At 47.3% G+C, this 13,213-nt stretch overlaps 1 protein-coding gene across 3 annotated transcripts; it reads right to left on the reverse strand.

The window, feature by feature from the left end:
* Window positions 1–4,313: 4,313 nt before the first annotated feature.
* Window positions 4,314–10,013, reverse strand: CUNH20orf204 (chromosome unknown C20orf204 homolog). Of its 3 annotated transcripts, none has more exons than XM_027848310.1 (5): window positions 8,769–10,013; window positions 6,279–6,422; window positions 6,020–6,097; window positions 5,676–5,846; window positions 4,314–5,423 (listed from the first exon to the last, which is right to left on the reverse strand). In XM_027848310.1, exons 1-5 carry the CDS (start codon window positions 8,769–8,771, stop codon window positions 5,211–5,213), a joined length of 609 nt encoding a protein of 202 aa, XP_027704111.1. In that variant the 5' UTR covers window positions 8,772–10,013; the 3' UTR covers window positions 4,314–5,210. The 3 variants fall into 3 exon arrangements, with proteins under 3 accessions (XP_027704111.1, XP_027704121.1, XP_027704127.1); XM_027848320.1 differs by having other exon boundaries at window positions 6,279–6,786; window positions 8,769–8,799; XM_027848326.1 differs by lacking the exon at window positions 8,769–10,013 and adding an exon at window positions 6,674–6,914.
* Window positions 10,014–13,213: the final 3,200 nt, after the last annotated feature.

Raw genomic sequence — 13,213 nt, forward strand, 5'->3', positions numbered from 1 at the left:
AGTCCCCGAACACCACAGGGTCACCTCAGTGAGGTTCATGGTTACTCAAAAGACATCAGTCCAGCCCTTCACAATAAAAAAACCCAATGGATGAAAAAATGCACATTATCCAGATTGTGGCATGCAGTTGGATGAGCAGACCAAAGAGTTAGCCCATCAGTCAATAATCAATAAACGTTTATTAAGCATATACCATGTGCCCTTGAACCATGCTAAGCACTAGGAATACAAATAAGAAAAAAGAAAGTTGCTGCTTTCAAGGAGCTTACAATCTAGTGAGGGAAGACAACACACAAAAGGCTAAAAGGGGGGGGGGGCTGGTGGGGTGCATGGTGGAGAAGCCAGAGAAGTCCCAAAGTAGTGCACCTAAATGAGAAATGAAGAGATGTCTGAGCTGAGCTCCCTCCTTAAATGGAGATTTTAGAGCAGAGCTCCTCCACCCTTTAATCAAAGGGCCATAGAGTAGTGACGAGGCAAAGGAGCAAGGCTGATGGGATCTTACAGGATGATGAGGTTTTCCCAACAATGGGAGAGTCAGTTCATATGGAGAATGATGGCCCCATAAAGAAAAGGAAGATCAGTTTAGTCACATTTGGGAAGTGGCTCTGGGCTTTTCATGATCACAAGCTGCCCCATTTTTTTTCAACATCAATACTGGCAGTAGATGGCACAGTGGCCAGGGCATTGGGCCCAGAGTCAGGAAGACCCAAGTTCAAATCTGGTTTCAGACACTTACAAGCTATGTGATCCTGGCCAAGTCACTTAATCTCTTTCTGACTCAGTTATTCATCTGAAATGTGGAAAATAATAGAACCTAACTCAAAGGATTGCTATGAGGATCAAAAGTGATATTATTTGTATAGCACTTAGCACAGTGCCTAGCACACAGCAGGTGCTAATTAAATGATTTTTCCCTTCCTTTCATCATCCAACTGTGAATTATGGAACAACACACTCAGAAGAATAAAAAGTGTCAACCATCTAAAAGACCAATGGAGACATATAAAGGAACGGTACTACCAACAATTATTTGTTTGAGAAGTGATATATAAGGCATCATCAAAGAGATATATGACCTGAAAATGAGTTAGGACAGTCAGGGTAGTAAAGAGTAATAGGAGTAGAACCTGAACACTGTACAGTATACTGTCTATTAAAAGAACCAAAGGAAATCCACCATCCACTTGAATAGAATTCATGGAGTATGTATGGAAAAGAATCATCCAGGATGAAAACGTATAGATAACTTGTGTCCCTCACCAGTGAGAGGTAGAAGCACTCAGACCCAGGGAATGATGGATCCACTCGTATGCTTGCCTAATTTCCTCTCCATCCAATCAAGAAATAGACAAGGAACTATAGACACAGCACAACAAATCACCTCAAAAAATAAATTACCTCTTACTCTTTTGTCCCCTCCACAGTGCTCAGAACTGTGCCCTGCAGGGCTCAGTACACATAACCATCAGTAAATGTTTGTTGAGTTGAACACAGAAAAGGCTATGCACAGACAGGCACATATAAACATACTTGCAAACATACTCCCCCTTGGGAAATGGGCCTGGAAACCCCTTTGGTTTGGAGGGGAGAGGAAACAGAATCCTGTGAGTCATAACCCCTTCCATGTCAAGCCTGGCTGCCTGTAAACTTCCCCTGACCTTGTACTGAGTCTACAAGGGAGACTTAGTGAATGCAAAAAGCATCACCAAATCTGGGAAAGGCTGAAGGGCTATTACATAGTAGATAGGTCAGACTTGTTCTGCTTGGCCCAGGAGGACACAAATGAGTGAAAGGTGGAAGCTGCAAAGATGATAATGTAAGGTTGGTGTCAGGAAAAACTTCCTAATAATTAGATCTGTTCAAAAGTGGAGTGGGTTGCCTCAAGAGGGGGTGGGTTCCCCTTCAATGGAGGTCTTCAAGCAGAGGCTAGATGCCCACTTACTGGGTATGTTATAGTGAGGTTTCCTTCCAGGTATGAGTTGAACTAGATGGCCAAAGAGAAGTCCCTTCCAACTATCAAATTCTGTAGTTCCATAATTGCTTGGAAGTCAGACCAGACCCCGTACATCCTTTCCCTAACTGGTCTATAACCCACATAAGGTCAGGAGTTTTTAATTTGGAGCAGCACCTCACTACATCGTAGTTAACTGTGGCAATCTCTCAACTCCATCCTCAGAAGATATTCTTAACCTCCATTCCCATCAGAATGTCCCTCATTGGGAGGTCAGGTCCCAATTTTCTCCATCTGTCCAACCCTTTTCCCATAAATGTAGCTGGGAAGGAAAGGAAACCTGGAAGGAATGGGGAAAGGAGGGGAGATAAAGACTAAGGTCAGGAAGGAGCCTGAAGTCTGCAAAGCCATAGGATCTGGAAGCAAGGAGTCCTTGGATCCTCGAGTCCAGCATCTCCCAGAGCCTCCTAAAGGAGAAAATGCCCAATGTGACCCAAGTCTGCCCCCTGCTGGCCACTAACATAGCCAAGACTTGAGAAAGAAGAAGAGCGAGCGCAAGGAGAGGAGGCTTTGTGGGGGAGGAACTGGGGCCCTGGGGTCAGCTTGCCCACCCCAGGCCATACTGACCCCTGGTGGCCTCAGCACATGTAGATATGGACCAGAAAATACGCTGTATTGTATATCAGAACCAGCATTAAATCAAAATATCCCTCCCACTTCCTCAGACCTCAGGGACCACTAGAAACAGCTGGGAGACTGTTCTGGTTTAGGTCCAAAGGAGTAGGAATGGAATGAATTGGGCCTAAGAAGGGTTATGCAGACCTTCTCTCTCAGAAGTTGCTGAGGGACCCAGATGAGCCCCATGCAAGAGAGCATCACTCAGATGAGCTGGTCCAGAAGATTCTATCCAGGTAAGCGTGGCCCAAGATAGTTTGGCTTAGGAGAGACTTCCTATTAGTGTAAAGGATATTTTCCTGGGTTGCTAAGGGACCTCATTAAACCAAATTGCCTGGAATAGGAAGAGGGGATCTGAAGGATAACTAATACCTATTGCACTGTGGGAAAGCCTTACTTGCTTCTGGGAATTGGGAGGGTTTATGCCCAGAAAACCTCACTGAATATCACTAGTATCAGGCCTCAGAAGTGGCCTTCTGGGAGAAAGGGTTTGGGGTTCAGCTCTCTCTCCCCTTTCTGTGCTTGTCTTGTTTTCCTGGTAAGGGGATACAGTGACTTTTGCAGCAGGGGAGAGAGAAAGACATGGAACAAGACTAAAGTGAGAAGGCGATAATAGAAGGCAGGAATTAAATGGAGTCTCCGCAGGCCATCTGCAATTCTCCAATCTTCTCAAACTCAGGAGAAGTCCTGAGGTATATAGTTGAAGAGGAGCCCCTTTCCCTTAGGATTCTAACGACCCAAGAGGGAAGTCAGAGATACTAGGGCAGTCCACACCCTGTGACTAAGCTTAACACAGAAAGCTGGGATGGGAGGAATAAAAAGGGGGAGGGGCAGAGCATGGCAGGAGTCACAAGGAAGCTCAGGTCAATCCAGAGATGGTGTGAGCAAAACAGATCAGACTAGTGTAAATGCCTAAGCTGCAGCATGGTCCAAACCTAGCATCTGATTCCAGGACAGAGTAACTGAGCAGATGTTGTTCCCCTAGCTGTTCAACCCCAGTCTTGGTTCTTGTTCACCACCCCAGACAGCCTCTAAGGACAGCAGGGTCTCTGGATCCATCTGGTTGAAAATTATCACCTTCATACCAGTAACTATGGAGAACTAGAGAGGAGAATTGATCAGGTTTGGAGTGGCCTCTTTCTCCTTGGTGAACAGACCCAGGACTGAGGCCCCCTGATCCTTCTATTTCCTTTCAACAGAATTATAAGGGCCCTACTGCCTTCTCTATGGGATGGAATAGTCTGGACTGCAGAATCCAGTAGGGTCAGTCATTTCCCCTCCATGAGATTGAACTGTGCATACTTCTTCTCCAGCTCAGATACTCCCACTAGATACATTAATGTCTGGAAGGGTCAGTGCCTGGGCAGATGAATACCTGAGCAAGTCAGTGTTCAGGCAAGTTAGTGCCCAGAAAAGTGAGTCCTGGGACAGGTTAGTGCAGGGATAGGTCAATTCCAGCCTGACATAAGTATTGCCCCGGTGACATCCGGGTGTTACAGCCAAATACCATTTATTTCCCAGAAGTGTTGAGGATGGAGAAGAGGAGGAAGGATTTTCATAGTAGTAGCTGGAAACCCGAGCCTGACAGACACACACTCAGGCTAACAGTGAGGCATTCCCCCAACTATAGACCGATTTTCTCTTGGGACCCCAAGCGTCGGGTGGAACAGGGAAAGGACTCTTGTAGTGGAGGAAGAAGGTTCATATAACATTTATCAAGTTAACAAGATGAAAGGCCTGAGAAAGGTTATTCTTCATTTTCTTCAAATTGTCCCAAAAGCCCCAGCTCCTGCTTTGTGTCTTTAAGTCTGCCACTTGGTCACTATCCAATGTCCTTTACCCCTTCGGCAACGCTCCTCGGTCCAAGCATCCCCCCCCCCCCGAGGTCTTGGAGGGGGAAATGTGGACCTTGCCAAGGGCTAGATCTTTGGAGAGAATAGCTGGCTGGGCTGGGCTGCCAGCGCCAGACAGTAAAAAGGTTCAGCTTTAGCGTGGGCTCTAAAGGGTGTGGGTCCAGAAAAGCCTCCAGTGTGGGGTTGGGGAAGTGCATTAAAACAGGTCAACCCCACAAATATCACTTTTAGCACCATACTCGCACCGCCTCACCTTCCCCGCACCGCTGTCACACACACCCCGACCCCTCCCCTCGCACCTCTGCCTGTATTCAGTTAATATACAAAAGCGTAAATTGCTAATATAGTTCCAGGGACACTAAATTGCTGCTCCGACTCTCTATTCCTCCATCTTCACCCCACTTCAAGGGGTGAACTCAGCCGAAGGAGAATAGAAGTGGATAGTGACACGTAAAAAAAAAAAGGCCTGTTTAGCCTTAAATCGCCGCCCCCCCAACCCAGGACTCCTTGGCGCCGAAGTGAAGAAAGTGGGAATTTTCCTTTCCACTCTTCCCGCCTACACATCCAGCCACTTATGGAGAACATTGGTAAAAGGAGGGAAGACATGGTAGGGGGAAGACATAGGGCCGACCCTTCCCTTTCTACAGCCCAGAAAGCCCCAGAGACTGAGGCCCGGGGCAAGGAGGAGATCACACAACGGGCCTCCCCCCCCCCCCCCCCCTTCCCTCTCCCTAGTAGCTCCCGGCGGCCGAAGCCAGGGAGCGCAGAGAGAACAATTTCTCCCAACAGGCAGCCAAGTGTTCCACGGCTCCCAACAGACGCCGTCTCTGGCCCCGACCCCGACTCCGACCCGGGGCAAGGGCCGGCTCCAGGTTCAGCTCTGGCTCCATCTCCGGACCCCGCTTCCGCTCCTGCCACTCCTGGCTCAGCCGCTTCTGGCTTCGCTGACAGTGGGGACAGTGACAAGGAGAGGGTCAGCGGGAGCCCCTGGTGCCCCCCCCTTCTCCCAACCCTCATCCCTGTCCTACATGCAGCCCCACACCGCTGTTCTCCGGAAAAATCGCGGGCAAAGCCGTGAGGGATCCCTGTCCAGATGACCCTTTGAGGGACAAGAAGGCTCCTCAAAAGTTAACTGCGACCTCTGCTCTGAGTGGAGAAGGTCTTTCCTGGGTTGGGAGTGAGGGGCGGGGACGGACCTGATGCAGAGTCCCGCAGTACTCTCGGGTCACTGCCTCAGTGTGCATGGCCACTGTCCACACGGCCTTCTCCAGGGCTCCGCGGCGGCGTCCGGGTCCAGCCCCGGTCCCTGCCACTGCCTTGCGCAGAGCCCGTCCCATGGATGAGATAGACATCAAGATGCGGTGTTCCTGGGGGGCAAGGAGAAAGAGACTGTAGCTGCGATGGGTCTAGTTTCGCCCCGGTCAACCCTGCTCCGCCCCTGCTCCCGCATTCCAGCCCCAGTCCTGGAAGAGTCCCAACTCCTTTCAAACTGATAGGGTGGGGCAAGAACCCTTCTATGAGAAGGGGCCCATCCAGTTACCTTTTCTGCCCGGCAGGAGGCGCCCCCTGCTCTCCCTCGTCCCCGGCGCCTGAGAGCCCCAGTGCCCATCAAGTTTTTCTGGATAAAATCAAAGAAGGAACTTAGGGAGTGACCCTTGCCCCCTCCCCAACAAGCCTGAATAGGGCGTTCTTGCGACCCTCCCATCCCATTCCCAGGAGCAGCCCCCCGGCTACAGTTACTGATCCCACATCCCATGTCCCTCCCCAAGAAAAGCCAGTCCCGGCGGGGTTTCGCTCACCACCGCCTGCAACTCTTCGAAGATGACCGCGCGGTAATGCCGAAGCACGTCGGGCACGTTGCAGTCCCTGCGCCTGCTGCCGCGCCCTAGAGCCGAGCCCAGTATAGCCAGGAGCAGCATACAGAAAGCAGGCTTGGCAAGTACCTGAGTGGAAGCAGGGTCTCGGGGTTCATAGAGGCCGTGATCCAGCCCCCAGCACCAGTCACCTGGAAGAATTCGCCCCTTCTCTGATCTCACCTTCTCCCACCACCACCCTCCATCTCTCCAGGTGGGGCCCAGCACCGCCAGTGGATCATCTCACCAAGTCCATGTGACAGTCAATTCATCATTCCACTCAGTCATACCTCCCCAGTCATAGCATCCTGAATCCTCTCATCCATCCCCTGAAAACTCACAGTGATAGCCCCTGTCACATCCACCCTGCAGCTCTGGGAGAATTTGGAGGGTGGTAGTGATGAAGTCGCTTGCGTGTACTTCTCCTCTCACTGCCTGGTAAGTGCAAGGGTCACTAGAACAACCAGGGAAGTATGTGAGTATACATCCATGGATGTGTTCTTCAGCTGCCATTCCCCTCTCTCCCCAAATCATTATCCTCTCTGTTCCCAAATGTGAGATCCAACTGAGGTCTCTGCTGAGATGCTGTTCAGTTGCCTCTCCATGATCTACTTATTATCAGTATTACTTCCGGATTAACATTAAGATACCGGCCCTCCTAGACCACAGAATAAAAACTGGAAATATGCCGGGAAATTCAAAAGGAATACTCCAGAGATAGATTGGAATCTGGATACATTGTACCCTGTGAATTACCCATGCTACACCAGACTGCCACGGCGCAGTGGATAGAGCACCGGCCCTGGAGTCAGGAGAACCTAAGTTCAAATCCGGCCTCAGACACATAACACTTACTAGCTGTGTGACCCTTGGCAACTCACTTAACCCCATTGCCTAGTTAAAAAAAAAAAAAGAAAAAGAAAAATGGAGATGGGATACACTTTGGTGCCAAATAGAATAATAGGATCCCCTCCCAACACTCCACCTCCAAAGCCAGAACATCTGAGAAGCATCTTTCTCCTGAGTCCCCTCTAAACTAGTCTCCCAACCTACCAGTGCCTCAACTTTTCAATGATTACAGGCATCTGAGGTCATAAGGAGGAGTCCTCTCTTACCTCCAGAAATTAGGGATCAGGAAGGTTACTATTAGGATCTAAATGGGTCTCCTCAGGCTTCCTCAGGAGACATGACTTTGTGCCACGACAAAGAGCACAGGCAGCAAGTGGGTGAGTAGATGAGTAGTTGGGTGAAAGGGAAGGAACATTTTTGAGTGCATGCCTTGGTGAATGAGAGAGCAGGTAGGTTGGAAAATTTGGTCAGTGGGAATGAGTTAGTGGGTGAGAGGATGAATGTTTCTGGTCCTCTGTAGAAAAGTTAAACCCAGCTCAACTACACAAGTGCATTCAGATCCTCTGGAGAAACCATGTTAGGACAATTGGACAAAGTTTCCCACAAGAAAATAGGGAAGAACAGGCCATCTGCCTAGAGAGGGGACAATGCAAGCTTCCTGAAAGCAAAGTGCTGGATAAGGTGATCTTGGATGTGCAATCTCTGTTCTCAGTGAGATCCTGCTGAGGCTCTAGACTGTTAGGTAGAACAGATTTCTTTCATGAGAAACACCAGACCTTGAGAGCCTGCTATATATAGGAGAGAAGAAAGGAACACAGCTGTCCTGGTTCTTTGTTCAACCCACCCAGAGGGAGGCAGTCGGCAGTTGGGGGCAGCCCCAGTGGATTCCAAGGGTATAGTCTGGTCCTGTGAGTGCCTCTTCTCTGTGCACCCAAATTATGTATTCCCCACACCTCAGCACAGACATACAACACATGCATCCCTATAGTCTAGAGGTACTTTAGATCCCCCTCCCAGCCCACCAGGCTTCACTATACACTGTTTGCATTGTAACCTGGAGGCCAGAGAATCCATTCCCAGACAGGGTCTGAGTCTGTACCCAACCCCCTCTCCTCCCCTGCAAGACCTTCCACGAGTCAATTTGTTAGCCAGGAAAGGGGCCCTGGGGCTCCTGCTGGGTTACAGGAACCATCGTAGGGAGTTTCCCGAAGGGTAACAGGAAAGGAAATGAAAAACTGACTAGTATTAAAGACAGTCTATTTCTCCCAATTCACCTCAAGTTCCTCAAACCTGTTTTTTTGGGATTAGTCCACCAAGGAGTATACTCAGGCCTCAAACACACAAAACCTGGGGTGCTTATAAGGGCTCTCAACTGTCAAACCTCAACCAGAGTCCATCTTTTCTCCAGGCTGCATCTCAGTGCCCCAAAGTTCCAGCTAGGGGTCCTTTTTTCTAGACCCCTCAAACAGTCAAGGTTTCCTGCCTCTTCCTACCGGAACCTATTAGCCTGATTCCCCAACCTCAACCCAGCCCCCTTCCTTCAAAACCCATTCCACCTCCCAAACCTCAGATGGGGTCCCCGCTCACCATTGGGCTCTCTAGGAGCCGGGTCCCCCTCAGGGCCCCCCACTCAGGCAGAGCAGGCTCGAAGCATGGTCTCCGCAGGACCGTGCTCCGCAGGGGGTCCCCGCCTCAGCCTCCCCTTCAAGCTGAGGTCCCGCAGCTCAGTCGCTCCCCCTTGGGCTGATGACTGCCAGACTCCCTAAAAGTGCCCAAGGCTCTGCATTTGAAGTTGGCTCCACCAGGCGATAGGGGAGCTAGAGGGAGGGAGTGAAAGGGGGAGGGAAGGGGAGGGGAGGAGAGGGGAGCACTTCGGAACTGCCAGTCCTCCCCTCTCCGCCTCTTCATATCCTGTCTCATCAAGTCTTTCAGGCAGATGATCAATTAACCAGCCGCTTTCTTCGCCGCCTCCCTCAGCCAAGATCCCCTCCGGCGGACCTTCCGTTCTTGATTAAACTGTTATCGGCCAAAAGGAAAAAAGAGACATACGGGAGCGACGTGTCGGTCTGACGGGTCGGGGTGAGTTCAGCGAAGGTAGGAAAGAGCCCAAGTCGTCTTCAGCCTGGTCTGGCTGGAAGCAGAAAGAACTTAATCGCACAAGCCTTTGCTCATCCCAGCAAAGGCCAACTCCGGGAAGCTCTCGCTGTCTCTGCGTGCCCCGTACTAACTTATCAAGATCAAATAGCCTTAAGAGTCAAGAAGGTCAGAGCCTGAAGCACTCTTGAGGCCAAAACCCAAAGTTAAATTTCCGAGGGCCAGTTGCCGCATACCGGTCACCACCAACCAGAGAAAAACTCAAACTTAGGCTGCGCTAGTAACAACCATTCCAAGAGCCCAGCTGCATGGGGCGCTTGGGAAATGAGTGAGGCCAGGGCTCTGTGGGGTAAAACCGGCACCAAACTCCCCGCCTGGCCCTAATTAGAAGCCCAAAGCCAAGTTCTGTTTTCTTCCCTTTCTGATGAGACCTACGACTTGACTTGCCAAGGACTTCCAGGACAGTGAAATTAGAGGCCTGTATCCTGTGGCTCTCTGTCTGACTGAGGTGCTATCCAGTACCAATGTTCCCGGAAAAGCCCTAAGGGTCATGCTACCCTGGCTGCTGCTGCTGCTTTTGGGTTCTGTAAAATGGCTGTTTCTTATCTCCTATTAAGAAAGATTGGGCTTTCATGCAGTTCGTCCCCTATAACTCAATGGAAAGCTTTCTCCCAAAAGACTCATTTTCTGCTGATTACAAGAAAGCAAAGAGAGAATTTGTCAGCTTCCCTAAGCATCCAATGCCAGACAATGTGTATGTGACCTGACACCATCCAGTCCTGTCATGTTCTAGCAGCTTTGACCCAGCTCCCTGACGCGGGGACTTCCAGAGACCACTGTGGGAGAAGTTTGTTGCCAATCAGGGAGCACTTTCCTACTCCACAGAATCCAGGATTCCAGGCCAGAGGCTGGCCAGCACCTAATTCCTGGAAGCCGCCCACTCCTCCAAACTCAAAGCCCCAGTTTGAATAAGTGGGGGTGGGGAAGAGGTCTCTTGGCTTGCTCATCATGGTGACTTCATTTCTCCAGGTTATATTAAAAAGGTCATGATGAAAAAAAGACCTGTCCTGAAGTGCACAGACATAGCTAACACCACACAGAGCAGTTTTGTTTTTTCTCATTTCTAAAACAGATCAAGTCTTTCATACTTCCTAGAATGGTTCTTCACAGAGCACAGGAAAAAGGTTCATTCCACCTCAAGCAACTTTTCTTCAAATATTCAACAAAACCAACATCCAATCCCCCCTCCCTTTTTTTTCTCATGCACATAATCAAATGGGTGGTAAACCAAAGAAAAACCTGGTAGGCCTAGAGCTGAAACTGGCTCCAGAGCACAAATAGTAATTTCCTTCATGGAACCAGGGTTCCTAGTCTAGTCTCAGGGGCTCAGCTTCCACTTCTGCAAAATGAGTGGACTAAAAGAATATCTTAAAAGTCCCTTCCTTGATCTAATTTTCTAGGAATCTCTGAATTTATAAAGGATAATTCAGCAAAGACAAATGACTTTACCTCATCAGACAATACATCAGGGCTCCAAATTCAAAGCAGCACCTGATTCTGCTTCCTTCCACATCTATGGATTATCCACTTTCAGGGAATTATGGGGGAGTTAGAAAAGGAAACCCATTAGCTATAAATTCTATGAGCAATTGCAAACACAAGGTTTCAGATTCAAAGATGTATACTCCTCAGGAAGCTATGTACTTCTCAGCAAGAGTATAGTCTGCCAGAGAAGGATACATCTCAGCTGTTATACATCTTTTTTTTTTTCTTTAACTTGGGTCACCTCATGGTATTCATCCTTTCCTTCAGGGTTACCATTTCAGGCTAGGGTTAACTATGAGGTTATATACTACTGAACAGAGCCTAGAGCAGGCTAGATAGAGGATAAGCAGAGAGATGACTGAACAGTCTAAACCGAGAGTACAGCAGAAAAGAATCTGTAACACTGAACTCACTTTTATTTTTGGAGCTAACATTTGAGGCTTAAAAGTTCAGTTTTCCCACTGTTTCTAGAAATAATGGTAATTTCAAAAGTCAATAGCAAGTAATCAGAACAGTGTATGTAGTTTAACTGTCTCAATATTTTATGAAAACAGCACTAAATACTAAAGAGGAAATTCAAATGTGACTTAAGTGGGTGGAGGGGGGACATACAGGACACATCTCAAATGAACCATGTGCAGTGGGGAACAGATCTGAATAATTTTCTCACCAAGTATCCTGCTGTGGGTCACCACCTAAGGAAACAGGAGGCTTTCCCCTCAACTATGGATTTCTTTGTTTCTGTAAATTTATCTCTATAATCACTTAATGTACATTTGGTGGTGTGTGTGCACAGGGCCTCCAGAGAGGAAGAGATATTTCTAAATGAAATGAAAACATAAGTGAAACCTGCAAGTATACACTACCACTCCCGACATATTAAATCATCATAGATTAAATCATCTCAACATTGGGAGGAAGGAAAGAATTAAAAAGCACTTAGTTAGACTATCCAAGAGATGTAACTCTTACTCCTATGCTCTCTATATAAGCAACTAAAATGAAAAACATCAACCTGCTCATTCATGGAATTACATCTACATAATCAACAATGACTAATTATGGCCTTTGATCACATAAATTATTTTCTATAACAACATATTTTTCTTACCTAGCTCCCCAAAGGGAACACAATGAAGACTGGCAAAAAGCTGGTGATTAAACTGGCTTTTGGATTTCCATATATAAAATGATGCATATAGATTAGAATAATGGGCCTCAATGACTAGTGCAGTGCTTCACATACTAAAAGTTTAATAAATGTTTGTTGAAAAACGATCATCACTCACATTCAACTCATCCTTGAAGAAATAAGTAGAATACTTTTCCATGGAAAATAGTGCAGTTGGGGATTTTTTGTTTTAGAGTTAAGATGGTTGGAGGACTAATCAGCCATTATTTGTAATCACAAGAACAAGTTTTCCCAGGAAGGAATCCTCATTTCTCAGAACAATATGTGATTGGCAATTCTCCCTAGGAACTCACCACTGGTGTGCAAAATCTATTTCACATCTCTTAGTCTTTCCTTTCTTTATCCTGACCATCAAAAAATTCTCTTGGCAAATTAAAGATACTTCAAGCAAGTTAACATGACTTTTCCACCAGCTTTAGTACCCTGGTAAAATGAGAAATGTAAAATTAAGATGACATTCTCAATCCTAAATTAGATTATCTCTTTACATTCCCCTAAAATGGGAAGTCTGTACTTTTCAATGTCACAGAGCAAAGTTTCATATGGAAACACAGAATAGTTACAAAACTGATTAGTTTCAAAGCTATGTACTTTATGTATAGCTCATAAGACAAAGAAGTTGCTGTCCCCAAATGTTCAAAAACACTATTCTACTCCAGACAGAATTATTGTTTATCATCACAACTTACATAATGAAAAGATTCAGTCTTTTCAGGGAACCTATTTTGTGTGTTCAGCAATGAGGGCAAGGCATTTCGGCTGGGTAAATGCTGATTATAAGTAAAAAAAAAAAAATCACTTGTAAAAATGAAAAAAGCCTCTTGCTGATGGGTAAAGAACATAAGGCCACGGCAGGCCATGTCTGACAGCACCAGATAAGACTTTCCAAGAAAGGTAGACATCAATAGGGCTTGGCTTTCCTTTTTCTTCTGTTCAGCCTTGCATCAGCTCATGATCCAAGTCTAGAGGGGCCCAGGGAACTGTTACCTTGAACTGTAGCTAGAAACCTGTATCCTCATATAATTCCACCATGCACACAATTCACTGAACACATAACTGCTTTTTGTTACAGCTCTTTGAAGCAACATATTTTAAGACTTGAAATTTTGCATATTTGCTGAATGAATGAAATAACTATACGTTCTCTCTCATGTACTCTCTCACATGCTCTCTCTCTCTCTCTCTCTCTCTCTCTCTCTCT

This window comes from Vombatus ursinus, unplaced genomic scaffold, assembly GCF_900497805.2.
Source record: "Vombatus ursinus unplaced genomic scaffold, bare-nosed wombat genome assembly UNPS02000580.1, whole genome shotgun sequence".
Lineage (NCBI taxonomy): Eukaryota > Metazoa > Chordata > Mammalia > Diprotodontia > Vombatidae > Vombatus > Vombatus ursinus.

Bases quoted from the DNA above. Each gene is read 5' to 3' on its own strand.
- CUNH20orf204 (XM_027848310.1), bottom strand. The intron at 6,098-6,278 runs GTGAGCGAAACC...GATTTTATCCAG, and splicing joins TCGAAGAGTTGCAGGCGGTG to AAAAACTTGATGGGCACTGG. The intron at 5,847-6,019 runs GTAACTGGATGG...CTTGCCCCCCAG, and splicing joins CCTCCTGCCGGGCAGAAAAG to GAACACCGCATCTTGATGTC.